Genomic DNA, 20,588 nt, shown 5'->3' on the forward strand with positions numbered 1-20,588 from the left:
TGAACGCACATAAAAAAAATTGCAGGTGCAAGTGTTGCATTTTGAGAAGAAATTTATTTTGAGCGAAGAAAAGCTAAATTTGAGTGAAAAAAATTCATTGCTGCATGCAAAAAATGTATTTCAGTGTTTGCTATTATCCATATACACACAGAATAGTAGCCCCTCTCTCCGTCAGTTTTTGCATTTGTGCTTGCTCGCAATGTGTTATTTGCGCTCTCAACATTTCTTTCTGAATGTCGACATATTGGAAAAAAGATGCTGAATATGGAGCTGTAATGAAGAAGTAATAAAGGAAAAACGTTTATGGATGTGGCAAAGGGTTGGTGTGAATGAGGCAGGTGATCCGCTGTGGTGGGTGTTAAAGGAAGCAGCTAAAGAGGAACAAGAAGTGATGTAGCGTAGACAAAACAACAGGAAGTCACTGCCACTTTAATGTCAGCTACCATGAGACTGCCAACACTTCTTATTCTTTTCTTTCAAGGTATGTTCCGTGTACATTATCTGAAGCTATTTATCATTGAAAGATGTGCCAGACTTGAGGTCTGGCACATCTTTCTTTGTACCTAAAGAAACTTACTCGTGTCTTTAGGTACAAAACCTAACTTGTGAAATAATTGCCTCACATGCTGGATGTAAATGATGTGAATCTTATCATTTAACTTTTAGATTTATGCCAAGAACAGTGAGTATAGTAGAACGATTTACTGTTGTTCTTATTATAAAAAAGGAGGAAGTTTGATTAACGGGTGTGCAAAATGGCTGCTGTTACATTCATTTCCGTTTGTCTTATAGAACACATTGTTAACGCTCTTGACTCAATCTCAATCCCCTATGTTTAGTGTTCATTAACATACATTTGTATTGTGCAATCTATTAGCTTGACCATTTTTAGTGCGATTTTGTTTATCCTGAGAGATTATATATTTTAAATCTGTATTGATATGTAACCTAGCTTACACTTAAAAAAATAATTAACTAATTAAAAATGTCGGAAGCACTTCTCTGTCTAGACTAATGGTGTCATTGGGAGTTTTAACCAAAAAGAAAAAATATCTTGACACTAGATGTTTAATATTGCCTACTTATCATTGAAACTACTGCAAATGCTGCTCAAAAAAACAGGAGAATAAGGATCCCTAAAAGTTTATTCCGTTCATCTGGACATAATGTTTTCAGTGGGAGACGTCCAGATGAAAAGAATCAACTTTTTGGGATTTCCTTACCTGGATGATTGACCATCATGTAATTGTATGACAGATAGCTTTCATTAGCCATTTTATGATAATCCCTTATTTATGGATGACTGAAATGAAAGCAAACAACATTTAATGATTCTTGTATTAAAAAATTCACATAAAATAACCTGTAAAAATGTTCAAAGAACAGAACAGAATACTGGAGCTTTTGATGCTTAAAGTTGCGAGTATTTATAGGAGTTCTTTTCATTCCTTTTTTTAGTGTTTAAACCTGAGAGATAATGTATAGTGTTACTAAATGTGTTTATGTATTTATTTAGCAGCAGTAGCTAAATCACCTCAGGAAATCTCTGGGTATCTTGGAGAAAACGCCACGTTGCCGGCAGGAGTCGACCCATCATGGAGTCTCACCGAAATTGAGTGGTCAATATTCACCAACATCACTTTGATTGCCACTTATCGCAATGACAAAATAAACACTGAACGTGTCCCTCAATACACAGGGAGACTCACTCTTAACACAACATCAGGTGACATTTATCAGCTTTTTTATTGTAAAGGAATTGGAGTTTTCTTTCTTTCTTGATTTTGTTTCAATGTATTTTATTCTATAGGTGACCTAACAATTCACAACCTGAAGGAAAGTGATGCCATTGAATACAATGTAGAATTACGCAACAGTAATGGTGACGACAAAGTAAATCAGATTAAACTCACAGCAAAACGTAAGTGATGTATAAATAAAACTGTGTTAATCCTTTATATTTTGACTTTTGTGTTGCATCATCTAAATCATCTGTTGCTTATCTTATTTTAAAGAATTGCAGCATTTATGGACTATTACCGACTTTGTCTTTATTTTGATTGCATACATGCTGCATAAATATCAAATGCAGCCATCTACAATCAAATATACTACTTGGTTTCAATTAAGCTATTCAGACATGTCTTTACTTTGTGTGAATTTATCATTTTCACTCTTCATCCTTGCAGAAAAGCTCCAGCAGCCATCCATCCAGATAGTTACGAGCACATCTGTAGAAAGTGGCTGTTTAATGGTGGTGAACTGCTCTTCTCTGGATGAGGGTGTTAACCTCTCCTGGAGAGTTGAACCAGTCAGTGTGCTCACCATCAACAAGAGTAATCCCAGTGACAGCTCTGCACAGCTTTTTGCATTTGTCAACACCAAAGAGAACTTTGCCAGTTTTACCTGCATCTCCAGCAGAGACACAGAGAGTGTTTCATCCAAACCTGTCACACCAAAGTGTGAGAGTAAGATCTGTGGTAAGTTGTTGAATGGGACACATTCTGTAACAAACAAGTACATATTCAGCTGAGATGAAGATTAAACAAAAGATCCAGCTTTAGTAACCAGTGCTGGTGTCAATGCATCCTTTGTTGTAAGGACTCTAAATTGAAACTAAATCAGACAAACCAGTTGACACCAGTTGAGTAAATCACATTTCTGATGCTTATGTTTTTTTTTCTTTCTGTATAGTTTCAAATTGTACGACTCCACCTTCACCAACAACAGGGACACAGTACTGTGCTGGAAATATTGTCATTTTTGTCATTATCGTCCTTGGGATATGTGGCGTCACATGTTATATGATTTATCGTTATCGAGGTAAGAGGGAAAAAAATTACCCCCAGAAGATAATGTTTATTCAGTTTCCTCCTCTGTGTGCAGAACACTAGAAAGCAGTGAAGTATCAGCATCAGCCATATGTGAGGTTAGACCCCCTTTTGAGGTGGTCAGCCCCTAAAAACAAGTATAGCAACTGTAATAATAATCATGTATTTTAGTATTATTTTCTGACATTGTCTTCTGGTGTTATATTCTGCCAACTGAAGACAGGATAGAAGGAAAACAAGTTTTAATGTCCAGTGTTCTTGATGTTACAGTGAAATCGTACAGCCTGCAGGGTGACTTGTCATTAATAACTCAGAATGCAGTGGCTCTGGTACAAAGAAGACAAGGAGGTAATTCCATAACGCTTTGCATGAAACATAGAAAAACTGCATATTGTTCTGATTACACATGATTTGGTAGACTCCCTTTTTGTGGTTAAAACTAAAACATTGTGTAACGGTTTCGCCTCCAACCTAATTTTTTGATTCATTCTGAATCACTCGTAGACACTGCACTATATAATACAACAATTTAAGTTGCTTTTGAAGATAAAATAGTGATGTGTACCTCACTGAAATTAGGTTTACACGTGAAAAGAGTTGACTACATGTGCAAGCAGCTTATTCAATTAATATTAAATACCAGGTACTGAATATATGGCAGTATGACTGGAGGTTGAGCACCCCTCAAAGTTTTAACCTAGTCAGCTCTCGTTGTCTTCTAATGCTATATTTTGTCAACTTGTCTATTGTAGACAGGATACAATGAAAATGGGTTTAAATGTCCAGTGTTCTGAATGTTAAGATGCTACAACAGCTGGCCTGGTTTGCCACTGATGAATAAGACTTTCTTTGATGCAGCAGAAAAAGACAAAAAGGACAAAGAGGTCATTCGATGGCATAAATCAGTGGAGCAGATTTTAAACAAACTTTACCAGAAATATGGCAATAGTGCAAACTGTTTTGATACTGTGGGATCATTGCTGACTAATAAAATAATAGATTATATTTTTTGTTATTTTTTAGTTGAATTTAATGAGTTTGTGTGTTTGTCAGTTAAATACATTGTAATAGGAAAATTTTGTGTTATTTTGCATCATTGGTTTCTAATGTTATGTTGTGCCAACTTGTCTACTGGTGACAGGGTGGAATTAAAATATGTTTTAATGTCCAGTGTTCTTGATGTTAAAGCGCTATCACACAGGATGGTTTGCCACTCAAAAATGTGACTTGCGTTGCTGTGGCAGAAAAAAGATGAAGAAGTAATTTGATTACACAAAACTTTTACTTACTTGTTCTCCAAACAGCATTACAAATGTTAGGTAATATAGGCTAGATAGAGATTAGTAGCTAATTTTAGCTTTCAGAGCCACTAGTCTGCTGGTACATTGCTAGTTCCCTGTCAAGGAGCAGATTTACTTTATTACTTTAGTTAGTTAAAGATTTGTATTTCTATTCTGTTTGAATTGTGCTTCATTGTGTGTTTACAGTACACCTCCAGATCCAGGAGGCAACAAATGAAAATATTGTTGCCTCTCTATGTCCAGCAGCAGCTGGTATTCAACTGAAATTAATATGGATCACTTTATACAATTTATTAGGTTGTAAATTTTCTTTATGTTACATTTAAATTTTTAGTGGCAGCACAAAGACCAAGAGAGGAAGAGCAGAAAAGAAATCAGAATGAAGACAGCAATGAGAAAGCAAGTGAGCAAAAAGAAACAAGTAAGATTTGACATGCAGAAGCATGTGAAATCATTAAGCAGGGTGTTATACTATATACAAATATGGATCTCTAACCTGCTGTTATAAATATTTATATAAGATTATATGTTTATCATTTTCTAGTTCAACACAAGGAGGAGAACAGAGAGCTTGAACAAGAGCAGGAAGAACAAGGTGAGCAAATGGGCAGATTGTGAAGTTAGGTGGAAAACATGCATTCATGGATGCTTTGTATGCTTTCCAGTAGTACATGAAGGCTTAAAAAAATACTAGGGGACATTCTACTCAAAATGCTATTAGCAGTGTGGTGTCTTAGTATCTGTATTGCACAGTGCCACTTTAACTGCTTGACTCCCTCTCCCTCGAATGATGAGAATTATTATGTAATTTCACAGCCAAAATGATAAAATAATTCCAGGTGGCCTGTATTATACTTGGGTGATCAAAGCCCAAAGGTAAGTTTCTGTTTCAGTTTTATCTGGTTGCTAGGATTAATTACACTTTTTTTAATACAATGACAAAATAACCAAGTTCCTTTCTATGTTATTATGTGTCATAACAGCTTCAAGAATGTCACAGCAGCCTCAACAAGAATTCCTGAACGATTTCAAAAACATGCCTGAAGACAGATAGAAGACAACCGTCGTATTTGAATGAATGCATTGTGGCAGAATCATCAGAAGATGGACACAGTATTAAGAAAACATCAGTTATCTAAATGATAAAGTTAAAAAATCAAGTGTCAAAACTCAGACATGGTGAGCATTACCCACTATTGTATAGGTGGTCAGGATTCTTAAATTATCTCAAATATGTTTTTTTGGGTTTTTTTTGCCTTTTTAAAATATTTCATTATCTTAAATGTAAATCTCGCCCCCTCTCTATTTTTTTGCTACTTTATGTACTAGAAATGGCACAACACTTTTCTATGTCTGATACGAATATCAAAAATTTGGATATCTGCCAATACCGATATGAATCCGAGATAGTGTATTTTCTAATAAATAAATTTTTTAAAATATCTTGCTGCATTGTGTATAAGTTCCTACTCAAGTTTTAAAAAACAAAACACAAAAGCTATTCTGTTATACCTGTATGCAAAAAATGCACCCAAAATAATTCATAGTTCAACAATACTGATCAATCTAACCTACACCATCCTCCCTATTCTGGTATTTTAAAGAGTACTTAGCAGAAATATTAAACAACCTAACTAATAGGGTTGCCAACTCCCAGCAAAAAAAATAGGGAACCACGCCCCCCACCCTCCGCCTTGTGATGCTTAATCGACATAATCGACTTTAATTTAATGCACATGTAAAGTAAATGCAGAGAAATCAATTATTTTTCTACAATAAATACATAGATTCAACATCTTTCCTCAACAGAACTGCTGACTGCACATATGGTACCTTCCCAAAGGAAAAAGTACTATAGGTACTACTATTACTCGGGTATATATTAGAATTTATATTTACTAAATACAATAATGGATTTCTATACATTTTACATCAGATAAAAACTTTGGTTGTAAGATTGAGATAACTATTTATTAAAAGCTAGACATTTTAAATGAGAATAAGAAAGAAAAGTACTACTTAGAAAAGGATCCTGGTGTTATTTGTCTCTCAGAAACAGTTCATAACTTCCCTTCAACTCATTCAAGTCACCTCGGCTGTAATTGGTCCAGCCCAGAGTCAAATATGACCAATTGGCCAATCCACCACCTTTCATTGTTTATACTGTTACATAATGATAATAATGATAATAATGATAATAATAATAACAACAATAATGATAATAATAATAATAATAATAACAATAATAATGATAATAATAATAATAATAAACATCGGCTCATAAAAACGAAAAATCACCATCGGCGGCCGATGGCCAGTCCAGTTCCATATATCGGTTGTTTAACGTGGAAATACTTTACAAACATTCAGAGATGAATTTACACACTTGCTTTACTTCTCTGGGATAGCTTTCTCAGAGATGAAATGCCAGTTTGGTAGCGAGGCTCTAAATGCTGCACCAGACCGCCGACTGGTCTCGCACGCCACAGCTGCTCTATTGCCTGACGCATACTACTCCGACGTGCCAAGGTTATGAGCTGTGTTACACCATGTCGCAAGTTTTGTGAGGTGCTTTCGTGATAGTTAATAGATCGAATTACATTTTTTCTTTCTCTCCAATATCCAATCCAGTAATTTAGGTCATTATCAGACCGATCCCGATACGTAATATCGGATCGGTCCACCTCTAGTATGTACAGAAGTAAGTAATAGCTATAGCAACCCAGTGTTGTCCAGATTATCTCACTCTACCTGTTTTTCTTTTGTTTTGTTTTGTTTGTGTTGCGTTCAGTTGTGTTTACAAGTACTTTGTGCAAAATGAAGCTGAATGTTCTTTCTGAATTATTTTTCAAATCCAAATCATTTTACCACATGAATTTTGCATTCTTGCAAGTTAATTTTTAATGTGTTCACACAAACTCGGGTACATTTGTTTTGGATAATATTATATAATGTAATTGTAAATAAAGGTATAACTTTTATATAGGAAATGAGAAAAACTAATTTTTTAAAATGATTTATCTAGTTGGATGCCGTTAGGACTGTTAAAATCATGTATTAATATCTATCTCCAAAAGTTGATTCTGTTCATCTGGACGTAGCATTTTGTGGGAGAAACGTTTCGTCACTCATCCAAGTGACTTCTTCAAGTGCCATCTTACAATGCTGTGATTGCAGCCATTCCCCAACTCTCTGTGAATGGTACTCAGGGCCATTGATCAGTGGTCTTTGATCAGTGGGTTTTGGTCAGTGGTTGTTGATCAACGGTCATGAGAATTTGCATAATTAAGATTAAGGAACTGACCTCCCAGCCCATTGTTCCTTCAGTGGGCTGGTTTCAGTCATTATGCAAATGTACTGTTTATAAGATTGGGGAAACCTGCAGTCAGCTGAGACTGAAGAAGTCACTTGGATGAGTGACGAAACGTTTCTCCCACAAAATGCTACGTCCAGATGAACAGAATCAACTTTTGGAGATTTACTTTCCTGGATGATTGAGAATGCATCAAGACGTATTAATTTCTATTTGTTTCTCTTGGATTGTCTTTACTTTGAAGTTGTACTTATGATGGTAACCCATCCACTCTAGGAATTTAGTTGCAAATTGGTCACAACACATTACTACTTCTAGTTTTATTACTTTAATCATTTAATTCAGAATAATTAAGTTGTGTGTATATACATCAAATGTTTGTATGTGCTTCACTCCATGGCACTACAAAGCTGACGCTTATGCTAAGTTGGATCACTAGTTACACAGTGGGAGGAACACTGGTAGCAGACCCCTCGAGCAAGTCAGAGTCATGTCAGTGGTGTTCAGAATTCAGGTTGGCACATGATATACAGGGCAGCACGGTGGCACTGTGGTTAGCACTGTTGCCGCACAGCAAGAAGGTCTTGAGTTCAATTCCACCATCAGGCCGGGGTCTTTCTGTGTGGAGTTTGCATGTTCTCCCCGTGTTTGCGTGGGTTCCCTCCAGGTACTCCGGCTTCCTCCCACTCTCCAAAGACATGCAGCTTGTGGGGATAGGTTAATTGATTAATCCAAATTGCCACTAGGTGTGAATGTGCGAGTGAATGTGAGTGCGAATGGTTGTCTGTCCCTGTGTGTTGGCCCTGCGACAGACTGGCGACCTGTCCAGGGTGTACCCTGCCTCTTGCCCTTTGACAGCTGGGATAGGCTCCAGCACCCCCCGCGACCCTGAAAAGGATAAGCGGAAGCGAATGGATGGATGGACGTGATATACAGAGACCTCAAATAGTTCTGTCAGTGATTACTGGCAAATTTAAACTGAGAGATAGACTATTCAATTCTATAATTGTGTTATTATACAATATTTACATACCACATACAATTTTGTATGCAGTTGCATAAATATTCGCACGCATTTTAACCATAAAATATCTGAATATCTCTAAACAGATACTGCCACCTAGATAAGTTTAAGAATGTATTGAATTTAATATATTTATCTATTTTTAACTTCAACTCCACTGCAAAAAAACAAACAAACATAAAAAGCCCCAAACATTTATTGTCTAATTCTGTAACATCGGGTAAAATTTCAGTTACATTATCCTAAAGTTGTACTTTTTTACAGCACCTAAATCGCCTAATGAAGACGTTAGGCATGCATTGTATGTTACATCTTAACTTTTTTCTTTGTGTACTTATAGAATGGAGTTTTATTTTTGAACATCTTCCTTTTAAAAAGTACATCTCAATCTTCTGTGCTGCTATGGAACTATTGTGAGTCTCCATCATCCACCATTGTGGATACCATAATAAATGGTCCATTGGAGTGATTGGAGATGATGTGACTCTTCCATTCAATAGCTCTGACTAGCAGGATATAACAGCTTGTTGGCTGGTGGGGAGTCTGGGGCAGGCAGCAGAATTAAGGGCTATACTATAAAGATTTAACCCCGAGTTAATGAGGATAGTCATGGTTCAAAAACTCTGATTCAGTGTTACCTATCACTTCATTGATTAAGATGTCTGTTGATTCAGTGTTATATTTTGGGACTGACATATTTGTAGTAGAATGAGCACCACATACCATGATTGTGCAGGTAGTTTTATATCAATAAAAAAGTATTGGTAGAACTATTGCAAATAAAATAATTATTAAGAGAATAATTACAGTCACATGAATGCCATTCAATGTATGTGAAGAAAAAAAGCACAATATACTCTGTATTTTACAAAATTTACAATGTTAATGACATTTCCTAATATAGCTTACAAAAGAAAAAGAAAGGAAAATAAGACACTTACTCCAATATTACAAAAGTCACATATTAAATGTTACCTCTTTTGTTTTCCTATTAACCTTGTATTTTCTTATTCTGCCCATTATATAATTGTTGTTAGAAGCAAAATGTTAAATACCACCTTTTTTATGTTTATACCAAAAATGGACAAACAAAGCTGTGCACCATCTAGGAAACATCTTGGTAGGGGGACACTGAAACCTTCCTCACACGATTAAGCTGGATCTTGTCATAGACAGTCTGAGGCTGTAAGTGTGACAAAAAGACATCAAATCCACAGTTACTTGGTCTGTTCTAACATTAACCAGTATTTACAAAAAGTGAAGTATAAAAATTGCTAAATACTCAGCACAAGGTAGAAATAATGTCAGGTCACTACACTGTAGTGACCTGACATTATTTCTTCAACAGATTTAATGTTACAAGTATCTCAAACAAAGTTTTGCTCTTACCCCAGGTTTAACCGAGGTGACTCTATTATCAATGGTTTCGTACACCGAGCAAGGCTGCATGGTAGATAGAGTCACCTGAGAGTGGACAGAGACAGGTAGAATCACTGAAGTAAAACTTTTAGGAAATACAAAACCTTCCTAAAAAAACTCATGTGTGCAAAGTGTATAAGCATACTTACGTCATCATTTGTAAGCTCACCAATATCAGCATACACTGTGAGGTCATTTGTGTCACTTCCTGGTTACAAATGAAAAAAAGAAAATCAGATAAACTACTAAAATATGGCACTATTAATTTTATTATTATGATAGCTAAATAATGGAAGTAATCAAGAGTTTCTTACCAATGTGTCTTTTTCTGCAGCAACAAATTCCCACTATAGTGACTATAGTGACTATCACCAAACATCCACCAGCTGCACCCACGTAAAGGAAAATGTGTTTTTCTGCAACTGATGACATTGATTATATTAAGATCATCCTATGATTAAATGAAAATAACCAAAACAATACCAGCAAAATTATTGCAGATAAGTAGTTTTCACAAGTCGAATGACAATGATGACTTCAATGTCTAACCTTATATTAAACATCATCATCTGGAGCGATGTGCAAAGGTCCCAAATCATCCTTCATTTCTTTATATTTTGCTTTCAAGAAACCAGACTTTCTCATATTTTTTAAAATGGATTTGAGCAACAGTTTCTCCAGGTTTCTGGAAAAGACCAAAAGTTCTTTCAAGGTTTTACTTTGGACACTGGCTGGATTTTTACTATTTTTAACTCCAGTCCTTGTATCCTCCAGGGATAACCCTGAGCTGTGTCAACAAATAACTTAAAACACATAACAAAGAACCATTTTTACATAGGACCTTCAGGCTCTTTAGGCCAGCAACCTTTTGGAAAATATACTATTTGTTCAAACAAAAAAAGTTAAAGGTTATTTTCAAAGAGCTATTAGCTGAATATTTTATTTTTTTTTATATCTCAGCATGGTGTGCAATGTGTCCTTAAAAAACACTGAGAAAACTGGACAAGTGGAGGAAAAAAGAATAAGTGGCATGCCTAAAAAATCTACATCAAATGAATAGTATCTATCATGGTTTGGAGTATTATTTGATCGAATTATAAACACAGAAAAGCCTAGAGAACTAGCGATGAAGCCCAATTAAAAAAATACAAGATAGCTTGCATAGGAGAACTCCTAGCATTAAAAAATAAAGATGTTGACACCGAATGTTGACTTTCAGCTCTGTTTTTGCCTTATATAGTGTATTAACATTTGTATTTATAAATGCTTCAATGAATCACTGCAAGTTTCCTATATTCTTTGCAAAATATACAGAAATGAAGGGTGCGTCAAGACGTTTGCACAATACTATGTAAACTATTTTTCCTGCTATATCATTTCACAGTTTTACAATATTCATGGTCATGTTTGAAATGAGGATTGCATCAATATATTATAAATAAACATCATGTCCACTTGTTATGTGTCCTATACCTTTTAGTTCTTGTTGTGTACTGTTGCTGCACTTCACTGTTTGAAATGCAGACTTCTCACTGACATGATTGGAAACTGTGCAGGTGAAATTGGTCTCTCCATCCTGCCTGATGATGTATTGTTGTCTGGGACCAGTTAGTGTTTGTTTTCCTACAGTCCACTTGTAGCTGACATCACCAGTTGTGCTGCACTCCAGCAGAACTTTACATGATTCATTTGAGGAAATCCAGGTAGAATTGATTTTTATGACAGGCTGTTTAGTTATGGGCTCTGATGAGAAAACAGGAGGAGACAGAAAGTGTGTCAGGTCAAGTATATGTGGTGCTGATTTCAGAAAATGTATTATATAAATCTTTATGTGTGTGTGTATATGTATATATATATATATATATATTAGGAGTGCAACAATACTCGTATCGATATTGAACCGTTCGATACAGTGGTTTCGGTTCGGTACGCATATGTATTGAACAATACAAAATTTTTAATTTATTTTATCAACTTTCCTTCTGACGATGCTGTCTGTGTTGAGCGCTCAGTGCATCTGCGCTCGACAGTGCAGCCTAGGCGGAGTAGTCGAACGCAGATTCACTGAGCGCAGGGCAAGCTAGCGAGACAGAAGTTAAGCTCGTTGCAACATGGCAAATTGAACCTTCCCCACCCTAATTCAGATGTGGCGTTTGGAACTATTTTGGTTTTCATGTGACGTATGACCCTGATGGTAAGCGCGTCATGGACTAAAGTAAAACAGTATGTCGGATGTGCCACGCAATGCTCAATTACATGGGTGGGAACTAGTGCGTTAGCGCAGTTTGCTCGTTAACGTGTTGACGCCGTCCAGCCCCGCGCACGGAGCGATCCGCGGTATCTCGTTAACGGAGATTTGCCGTGTTGTGGCGTTAACATCATTTCAGATTAACGCTGACAGCACTAGTGGGAACACAACAAATATGACTGCACATTTATGCCGACATCATCCTAGTGCAAAGACAAGTGGAAAACAAACAAAAACAACAAGCACGCATGCTACAAACTTTACCCGAGTCATTTAGACAGCCGTTAGCACATGATTCTCCTTATGGGGACCTGATATGTTTAATATGCTGCTGAGAATATAGCCCAGAAGAAGCGTATAGTATAGCTTTTATTTTGGAAAGAGCCATTTCTCTGTATTAAACTCTCTTTTCCTCTCTTGCCTCTGTCAGTGCGCCCCAGGGCAGCTGTGGCTACAATGTAGCTTGTCATTGCCAGTGTGTGAATGTGTGTGTGAATGGGTGAATGACTGAATGTAGTGTAAAGCGCTTTGGGGTCCTTAGGGACTAGTAAAGCACTATACAAATGCAGGCCAGGCCATTTTCCAAAGATGAGTGATTTCTCGATCAGATAGATTTATTTTTTTATTACTTTAAATTTAAATTTAAAAACTGTACTTTTGAGTTAAAATATATATTTATAATTTTAATAAATGACAAATTAAAAAAGCATGAACATTTTTTTGTATCGAAAAAATATCGAACCGTAACACCAAAGTATCAAACCGAACCGAACCGTGAATTTTGTGTATCGTTGCACCCCTAATATATATATATATATATATATATATATATATATATATATATATATATATATATATATATACACACACACACACACATATGTATATACATGGTTTGAGGAAATATATAAATGATTTAATCTTGATCTTAATTTTTAAGTTACTGGAAAAATTATGGAAAGACACAATGTTGATTTGCAGTTAAAAAAAACTTAGGCTGATAAACTATTACAAATTGTTGCATTGTATTTTATAATGAGTGTATGGATTAGTGTTAATAAACAGATACATGGACATAAAGTTCAAAAAAAAAAAAAAAGTCAATTAATTAGTATGATGTACAACCAGTATTTAACATTAACACATTGCGGTGGCTGAGAAGGCACAGAAAAATTGTAATAAGTAATAAATAAAGTAATAAAGAGGAAAGAAAGTTTAAAAAAAGAGCTAATTTTTCATTAGGAACCTTGTTTAATTAAAACAAACAAGCAAAAAAAAAAGTCTCTTACCATGAACTTGCAGAGTGATGGTGACTGAAGGCCTTTGCTTATCATTCACCTCTGAGACAAAAATGAAATCACCAGAATCTTGAAGAGTCAGTTTTCTCACTGTTAAAGTAAAGTCTTCAGGGTTCAGCTCTGATCTGTCCTTAAATGGAGAGTTTTTAGAAACACCCTTATCTTTCTCTGCAACTGTTATTCGTCCATATTTCCATGTTGCTGCAGTCACTCCTTCAGTTGGTAAGCCTGACAAAAGCTCCACAGTATCACCAACTTCTGTGTGAATGACGCGTTTTCCACTGGAAGTCTCCACATCTGAAAATCATACAAACAACTGAGTATGATCGTCATGAAAGTTCAAAGTTCAGTCAGTTAGTGAGAAAAAAAAGACCAAATTACCTGCAACCATATCCTCTAGTTTTAGTATGCAAACAGTGATTGCTAATTCAAAAATAACAAAACTAAACAATCACAAAAAAGAGAAAATTACAAAAAATCTTATTACAGAATGAAGACATTTGTCAATTGACTTTTATGGTATGCTAAAATTTTAAATATGGCAAAAATAATTACATATTATTGCTCCATAAATGTTTCTAGGTTGTTGGTTTCTCTATAGACAAACAATAATTAATTAGTTAGTAATTTTAGGATAAATAGAAAAGTGCATGAATAAAAAAATTAATAAAAACAAAAATAAATAATCAAACAAAGAGAAAACCAACTGCAGGCATCTGAAGGCAGTTGTTCATTAGTAGTGGTTATTTATAGCAATAATTAATACTTTAACACAACAATTGTCTGTGTGATTACCAAAACTGCTGCATTTTGATTTGAAAAAAATGGTGCAACTGCAGAATTTGTGGACAAAGTTTACAGCTGTCCCCTGTGTTCTGAGCTCATCACTTTCGGCCACTGTTGCTGCTACTGGTGGAGAGTACACAGGAAATGCTTCTGTTGCTAGTGTCACATCTAACTCACAGCTTTTTCCTATTTGCTTTACTGAGTTTATTTGTCCTTTCATGTCACTAGAGGTTTTTCATGTATTTTTTCCTTTCTTTTGTTTTTGTTTCTAAATAGAAGAGAATCAACACATAGATCAATTTATGTCTGTACAAAAGACTTCTGAAATGTGTCCACACCCCCATTTCAGTCAGATCAATTACTACATAGAACTGTACTGTATGAGAAGTTATGCATAAGAAGGATACAATACAAATAACACTTGCATGTTATACTTATGAATACTTAAGAAATACAAAATAAAAAAATCAGCAAGCAAGTTTCTTTAATTAGATTTCTAAACAGATGCAATCTGAAGTAGCAAAGATGCAAACCAAGCTGCCAGTTTAGAAATACAAGATGTAAGAGGTTCACTGTTCATTAAGTTATAAATACTTAATACTTTTATATGAATGCGCCCAGTTCACAGGTTCACAAGTTCACATGATATTATAGCTTTAGGGTCACCGCTACATTTTGTAACACCAGGTTTAGAAATTCACAAGAAAAATACACTGCAAGCCTCTTCCAAGGAAGACACGTCACTTCTCAAGAGTTGAAGCACTTCTGATGTACTAACTAAGCATGTATCAGAGTTTATGAAAAGAACAAAAAACAAATACAACACATTAGTATTGTATTTGTGACACACATTTGAGAAAGATCTGAAAGCACAGGTGTACTTACAGTAGAGGCAGACCCAGAGAAGTAGCACAATGCTCTTAACGAAGTAGCTACGATAACAAAGTCGACCACCAAACATCGCAGTGGGGAGAGGAACAACGTCTGTTTCCTCTTCTTGTCTATCAAACTGTGGCTTCACAAGTAAGTGCAGAAAAAAACTGAGAGGGTGGAGAGTGGGGGGAGGTTTCAATCAACACAGAAGCAGAACAAGCGGTCATAAACTTGCATGATATGCAGCAAGATTAAAGTAGGCACACTATTTAAAATCCATTAAAACACATTAAAACTAAATTAAACTTAGTTAAAAAAAAGACATTTGAGAGGATTTTCGAAAACACTGTTAGGAACAGTTAAGATGGACAACAGCATTGCCTATTTTTGCTATAACAACATTTTTAGGTCACAGAAAGTAGCCTAAATAAATACAAATTCCTACTTACATTAAACATTAAAAATCCTGGGCCCTTATTATTGCTAGTCAGTCCTACTTTGCATTAACAGTACAAACTCTGCATTTACTGCTACAAACAACTGTATCTAAGCTAGATGTGAAGATAAGATGAGAGATTAGAGTCCTTTTCTAATAACATTTCTGCAGGAAGAACATAACCACATCCTGCCTCAGATATGTTACACTTGACGGAGTGTTGTCCTAAACTTTATTCACCTCAGAATAGAGGAGAACATGTATCCAGATAATGAACTGCAGAGTCCATTTAAACATTTAAATAAACCACCATCTCTGTTATGACTCAGTTTCTTATTACCACTGCAGCACCCTGTCTGTATATACTGTATGTATACATGTTACACAGTCCGCAAAAATTATATTGGACAAAATAAATAAACAATTATTTTTAAAGACAAATGTGTTCGAGTTCCCCTCTCCTGAACAAGTCTTTTCCTTGCTGAGCTGGAGATTTCTTTACAATAAGGAAATTATTTTGGTCTGGAGGAACACTGGTGGAGCTTTGTCCAATAAGTTGTGAAATATTTCAACACTGCTGCTAAGTGCTGTTTTCCTCTGCACACTATGTAGATGAAAATATGCTTATTTTCTTATTTTCTCTGCAGGGCTTCAGTCTGTCCTTGCACGATGAGGCCTATAATAGTATATGTCTTAAGCAGAAGTTATGGTTCTGAGGGGACTTAACACAGAAGGGAAGTGAACTACCCATCATCAAGATAAAGCTCATTTCTATGCAGCCTGCTCAGAGAAATTACATGTAAAGAGGATATATGACCATGCTGACCTGCCTGGTCTGTTCTGACTGATTTGATTCGCTGCAGCCAACATTTCCCTGTTTTGAAATATTGGGACTGTGCGTGGTAAACCTATGCTAGCTTGTCTCCCAAACTATGTCACATACAACTGCGAGAAAAAAACAAAACAAAACACTTTTCAGACACATATATATTTTTAAACACACCCAGAGACAGATGGAGTGAGCCAAGAGTCTTGATGGACTAAAATGTAGGTGTATGGACACCATCTTTATGAATTCCCCAGACAAGTGCCTAAAGAGGTTTGACACTGTCTATCATTGGGGTTTACGTCTTATTACTGCCTGTGGAAACTGTGCACATCACTGTTGTCTGTATGCTGTTGCCAAGTGGCCAACTCTGTCTCTATCAGGAGAATCTCCCATTGGTTACTTTTTATCTAGAAATCTCCTCTTGGGCTGTTTTTTTCTTATCCGCGTCTATATGTGCAAACCCCACAACCAGTATAGCCTACACTTTCACAATATAGAGAATAGCTCTCTTGGTCAGTGTTGCTGCTTTTAATGTCACTCTTGCAATGATAAAGGTTTTTAATTTTAACACCCAATACATATCATTATATAACAACAACAACAACAACAACAACAACAATAATAATAATAATAATAATAATAATAATAATAATGGATTGCATTTATATAGCGCTTTTCACAAAGCCCTAATGAGAGAAAGTCAAATATCGCACTTGCACTTTACATAATAAGGTTGATCTATTGTATTTTTAGCTTCAGATGAGTGTACATTAAAGGTGAGTGCATCTTAACTGCAGCTAAGCAGCCAAAGCCTGATCTCCCACAGGCAACAAAAACACTGGTAAGCAGTTAGGGTTTTATCACAACCCATAAAGAAGAATTGCTGCCTTTGGACAATTTTCTACTTTAGTGTCAGCTTTGTGTTAAAACATAAGCACTCAAAGAAAGAGCCTGTGTGAGTGTGATAAAAAAGCCCAGAAGCGATCACAGCTAATGCAATGATTGCAACAAAATCTGTCATTAAGCTGTCCGTTTGACATAATGGCAGTTCATGAAACAGAGCAATCCACCTTAAAAGTTTCCAGAATCCTTTCAGTAAATTTTCCCCCCTATATTTGATTCAGTCTGACATTAGTTTATGTTGTTACTTGACTAATGTGTGGAAACTTGCCACCATAACTGTGGTTACACAACTACAGAAAAATGTCACAGCTCAGTCATATCTGTGAACTCGGGTCCTCTAAACTCAAAGTAATAGTGAGCTAATAAGATTGCGTCTTTAAATGGGTATAATTATGAAAACACTAAAATACTTGGCAACTGTAAGATTGCAACTATGCAGCAGTGATGACTTAGGGCTGATTGCACAGACAGCTACAGTGCTTTTCTCGTATTATGATTCGGATCAGTTTGATTATTTTTATATAGTGTCAGTGCATAACAGCAGTCATCTCCATGTGCTTTAAACGGCAAAGCAAAAACCTTAACAATATAAGAGAGAAAACTCCAGCAGAACCAAACACAAAGACGGGGGCAAGGGCAAGAAATCTGACAACAAAACAGAAGTGGAAGCAAGAGTCAAAGTCAATTTGATTTAAATAGCACATTTAAAACAACACATGTTGACCAAGGTGTTGTACAATAAAAGAAATACAAACGTAGGGAGATATGATAAAAGTTAGGAGAAAGAATCATAAAATTAGAAGATTTGAGTAAGAAGTAAGATAAATGAAAGTAATACAAACTCATTCTGATTTAAAGTCATGGAGTAAAAGTGGGTTTTCAGGCGGGTTTTAAAAGTGTCCAATGTTGGGGAGGTCCTGATTTGAAGTGGAGAAGTTTGTTCCACAATTTAGGAGCAGTTACAGCAAAGGCCCGATCTCCTCTGTGCAAGGCGTTAGTTAAGTAAGTGTAAAGACAAAGATAGGAAGTTAAATGACAGGAAATGCAAATGGAAAGGTAATTACCAAAATAAAACAAGAAGCCAAAAACTCAGAAAAAGGAAAGAAAAAGTTGTGGAAACAGAAGAACGGAACAAAATAAATTCAAGGAAGGAAATCAGTGAAACAGACCTGGAGAGAAACTCAAATATTAATCGACACCCAACAGAAAGCCACATGCATTATTATACGTGTATAGAAAGTTACTCTTTATGATTCTGTATGAGAAGGCTTTTGCTAAACCTTATGTATCTATCAATACAATAAACATAGTTTTAAGACGTTTTACAATTTTTGTACTATAATCAGAAATAAGATGGACTAATATTGTCATGAGGGGAGTCTTTATTAAGAACCTGAAACTGTGTAGCTGCTGCAGTGTCTCTTTGGCCAGCACCACTGTGGTTTTCCTGGTGTCATGTGCTCATGTGATGCAGAGAGAGCTTACCGGCAATGACTGAAACTCACAGTGTGGTGTTTCTAAGTGGTCTCTTCACGTATGTGCACGCCATGAAGTTGAACGTCTTTTAATTTAATTTTTTTCTTGTTTACTTCAAGGAAAATGATCTCTCTGTAAACACACTGCTGATGAAACAAAAAAAGTTTTGATGTTTCCTGTTTTAAAGCGTAGCAACACAAACTGTGTGTAACACCTCCTGCATCTATGCTACTGACGATCAGCCACTGATGTTACTTCTCTGTAGATTAACATCTTTATGAGTTGTGAGCGACATTGTTTTCACATGTAATCACAAAAAAACATCTGAGCTTCAGTTTCATACTTTTAAATAAATCCAGTGTTTAGGTTACTTGTGTCGGACCTCGCATATCTTTCTCTTGTAAGAAAATAAAATCAGAAAAAAATAAAACTAGCATCATTAATTTTTCTTGAAACTACAAATAGTCTGGTTTGATGATGTTAACATTTGGTTAACAGATCCACAGACAGATATTTCACTGGTGGTTTACCAGTATAACTTTGTACCAAGTACAATTTTGTAGCTGCACTGACTGCATAGTCAGTTAAGATTAGGCTGGAGTTTATCACCATTACCACCATTATGTTTAAGATTTTAATTTTTAATAATATGTCTTTAGATGGCTGACAGCCTCATAGGCTGAACTGACTTGGAATGATCCAGGGAGAAGACATGTTTTCCTTTGGAGTTGTAGAGCTACGCGGGGCTGTGACCCCTTATGAAGAACAGAGGAGCTTTTTATAAATTGTTGAAGATGTCTGCTGTAAAATCATTTTACCCAGGAAAAAGGACAGTTCAAAGAAATTATTCAAAACCCCAAATTACCATGACATTCTTCACTATGATGAAACTTCTGATGTCAACTGTAGCATCAAGTAGTTCAGACATGTTTGTTCAAAGCCAGTTACTGTGTACGCTCAGATGAGTCTGACCACGTCTAAATGTACTGAGGCCTCTTAGCCGCTTTGAGATATTACACAGTTTCCTGTTTTCTGAGATGAGGGAATTGGATGACACAGTTGCTTTTTAAAGAAGTGATCATACCATAAACACTCCCTTTCCCTTCTCCATCATGTCATTTTCTATTTATTTCAAGCATTTCCCACTAGTTTGTGTATAGGATCAACTGAGCTGGTCAGCCTTTGAGGAAAATAACTGGTGAAAACCTGAAGTGTAACAGATATGTGGTTAGTGACATTTCGAAACAAGAAGTGATACAGTACTGGTAAAGTGAGGCCGAACAATGACTCATCCAAGAAACAGAACCAACACAGGACACCTTTAAGGACACTCCCTGAAATATTTACCAATATGATCTTCAGCACAAACCCGATGAGTTCAAAAGTTTGTAACAATGTTACAATAAAGTTTCCACCAAGTTAGAATTCAGAGGTGCATGAACACTGCTACAAATAATGACATAGATATTACAATACAAAGCATATTTGTCCTCTAATATTACATATTTAAACACAGTGAAGTTGTACACTTGACTCTTGCAAACCAAGATAAAAATGGAGCAGAAAGCAAAACCACAGAGCCCCACCACGTGGCTAAAAATGGTAACCAGCAAAAGTGATACCAGTGCCTTCAACCTTTGGCAATACACTCTTCTTCACACACACACGCACACGCACGCACACACACACACACACACACACACACACACACAAACGCTGAGTTCAGCATGCCTGTGTGTGTGTGTGTTTGTGATTAGTGCACATAGACCTGTTACAAACTGTTAACTAACAAAGTTTATCACATATATGTACTCAGATGCTCACTGTAGTTCATTCATTCAAACCTTCAGA

General features: G+C 35.9%; 2 protein-coding genes across 11 annotated transcripts; one reads left to right on the top strand and one right to left on the bottom strand.

Moving 5' to 3' along the window:
- Positions 1-249: 249 nt before the first annotated feature.
- On the top strand, positions 250-5,574 carry LOC146390833 (uncharacterized). 10 transcript variants are annotated; one of them, XR_014799862.1, is made up of 10 exons: positions 255-481; positions 1,517-1,726; positions 1,811-1,921; positions 2,190-2,480; positions 2,695-2,823; positions 3,102-3,179; positions 4,467-4,531; positions 4,677-4,727; positions 4,949-5,008; positions 5,116-5,168. XR_014799862.1 is itself a non-coding variant. In XM_084923833.1 (10 exons), the coding sequence occupies exons 1-9, from the start codon at positions 433-435 to the stop codon at positions 4,963-4,965; spliced, it is 1,023 nt and encodes a 340-aa protein (XP_084779959.1). In that variant the 5' UTR covers positions 255-432; the 3' UTR covers positions 4,966-5,008; positions 5,116-5,574. The 10 variants fall into 10 exon arrangements, 9 of the variants coding, with proteins under 9 accessions (XP_084779956.1, XP_084779955.1, XP_084779959.1 ...); XM_084923833.1 differs by having other exon boundaries at positions 4,467-4,553; positions 5,116-5,574; XM_084923835.1 differs by having other exon boundaries at positions 257-481; positions 4,467-4,535; positions 5,116-5,574.
- An 827-nt stretch (positions 5,575-6,401) lies between these two features.
- On the bottom strand, positions 6,402-15,226 carry LOC146390834 (uncharacterized). Its single transcript, XM_084923839.1, has 7 exons — positions 15,106-15,226; positions 13,426-13,731; positions 11,362-11,631; positions 10,203-10,310; positions 10,038-10,096; positions 9,859-9,933; positions 6,402-9,652 (listed from the first exon to the last, which is right to left on the bottom strand). Exons 1-7 carry the CDS (start codon positions 15,179-15,181, stop codon positions 9,575-9,577), a joined length of 972 nt encoding a protein of 323 aa, XP_084779965.1. The 5' UTR covers positions 15,182-15,226; the 3' UTR covers positions 6,402-9,574.
- Positions 15,227-20,588: the final 5,362 nt, after the last annotated feature.

Source organism: Perissodus microlepis, chromosome 3 (assembly GCF_051167445.1).
Source record: "Perissodus microlepis isolate ML-2025 ecotype Zambia chromosome 3, ASM5116744v1, whole genome shotgun sequence".
NCBI classification, from domain to species: domain Eukaryota; kingdom Metazoa; phylum Chordata; class Actinopteri; order Cichliformes; family Cichlidae; genus Perissodus; species Perissodus microlepis.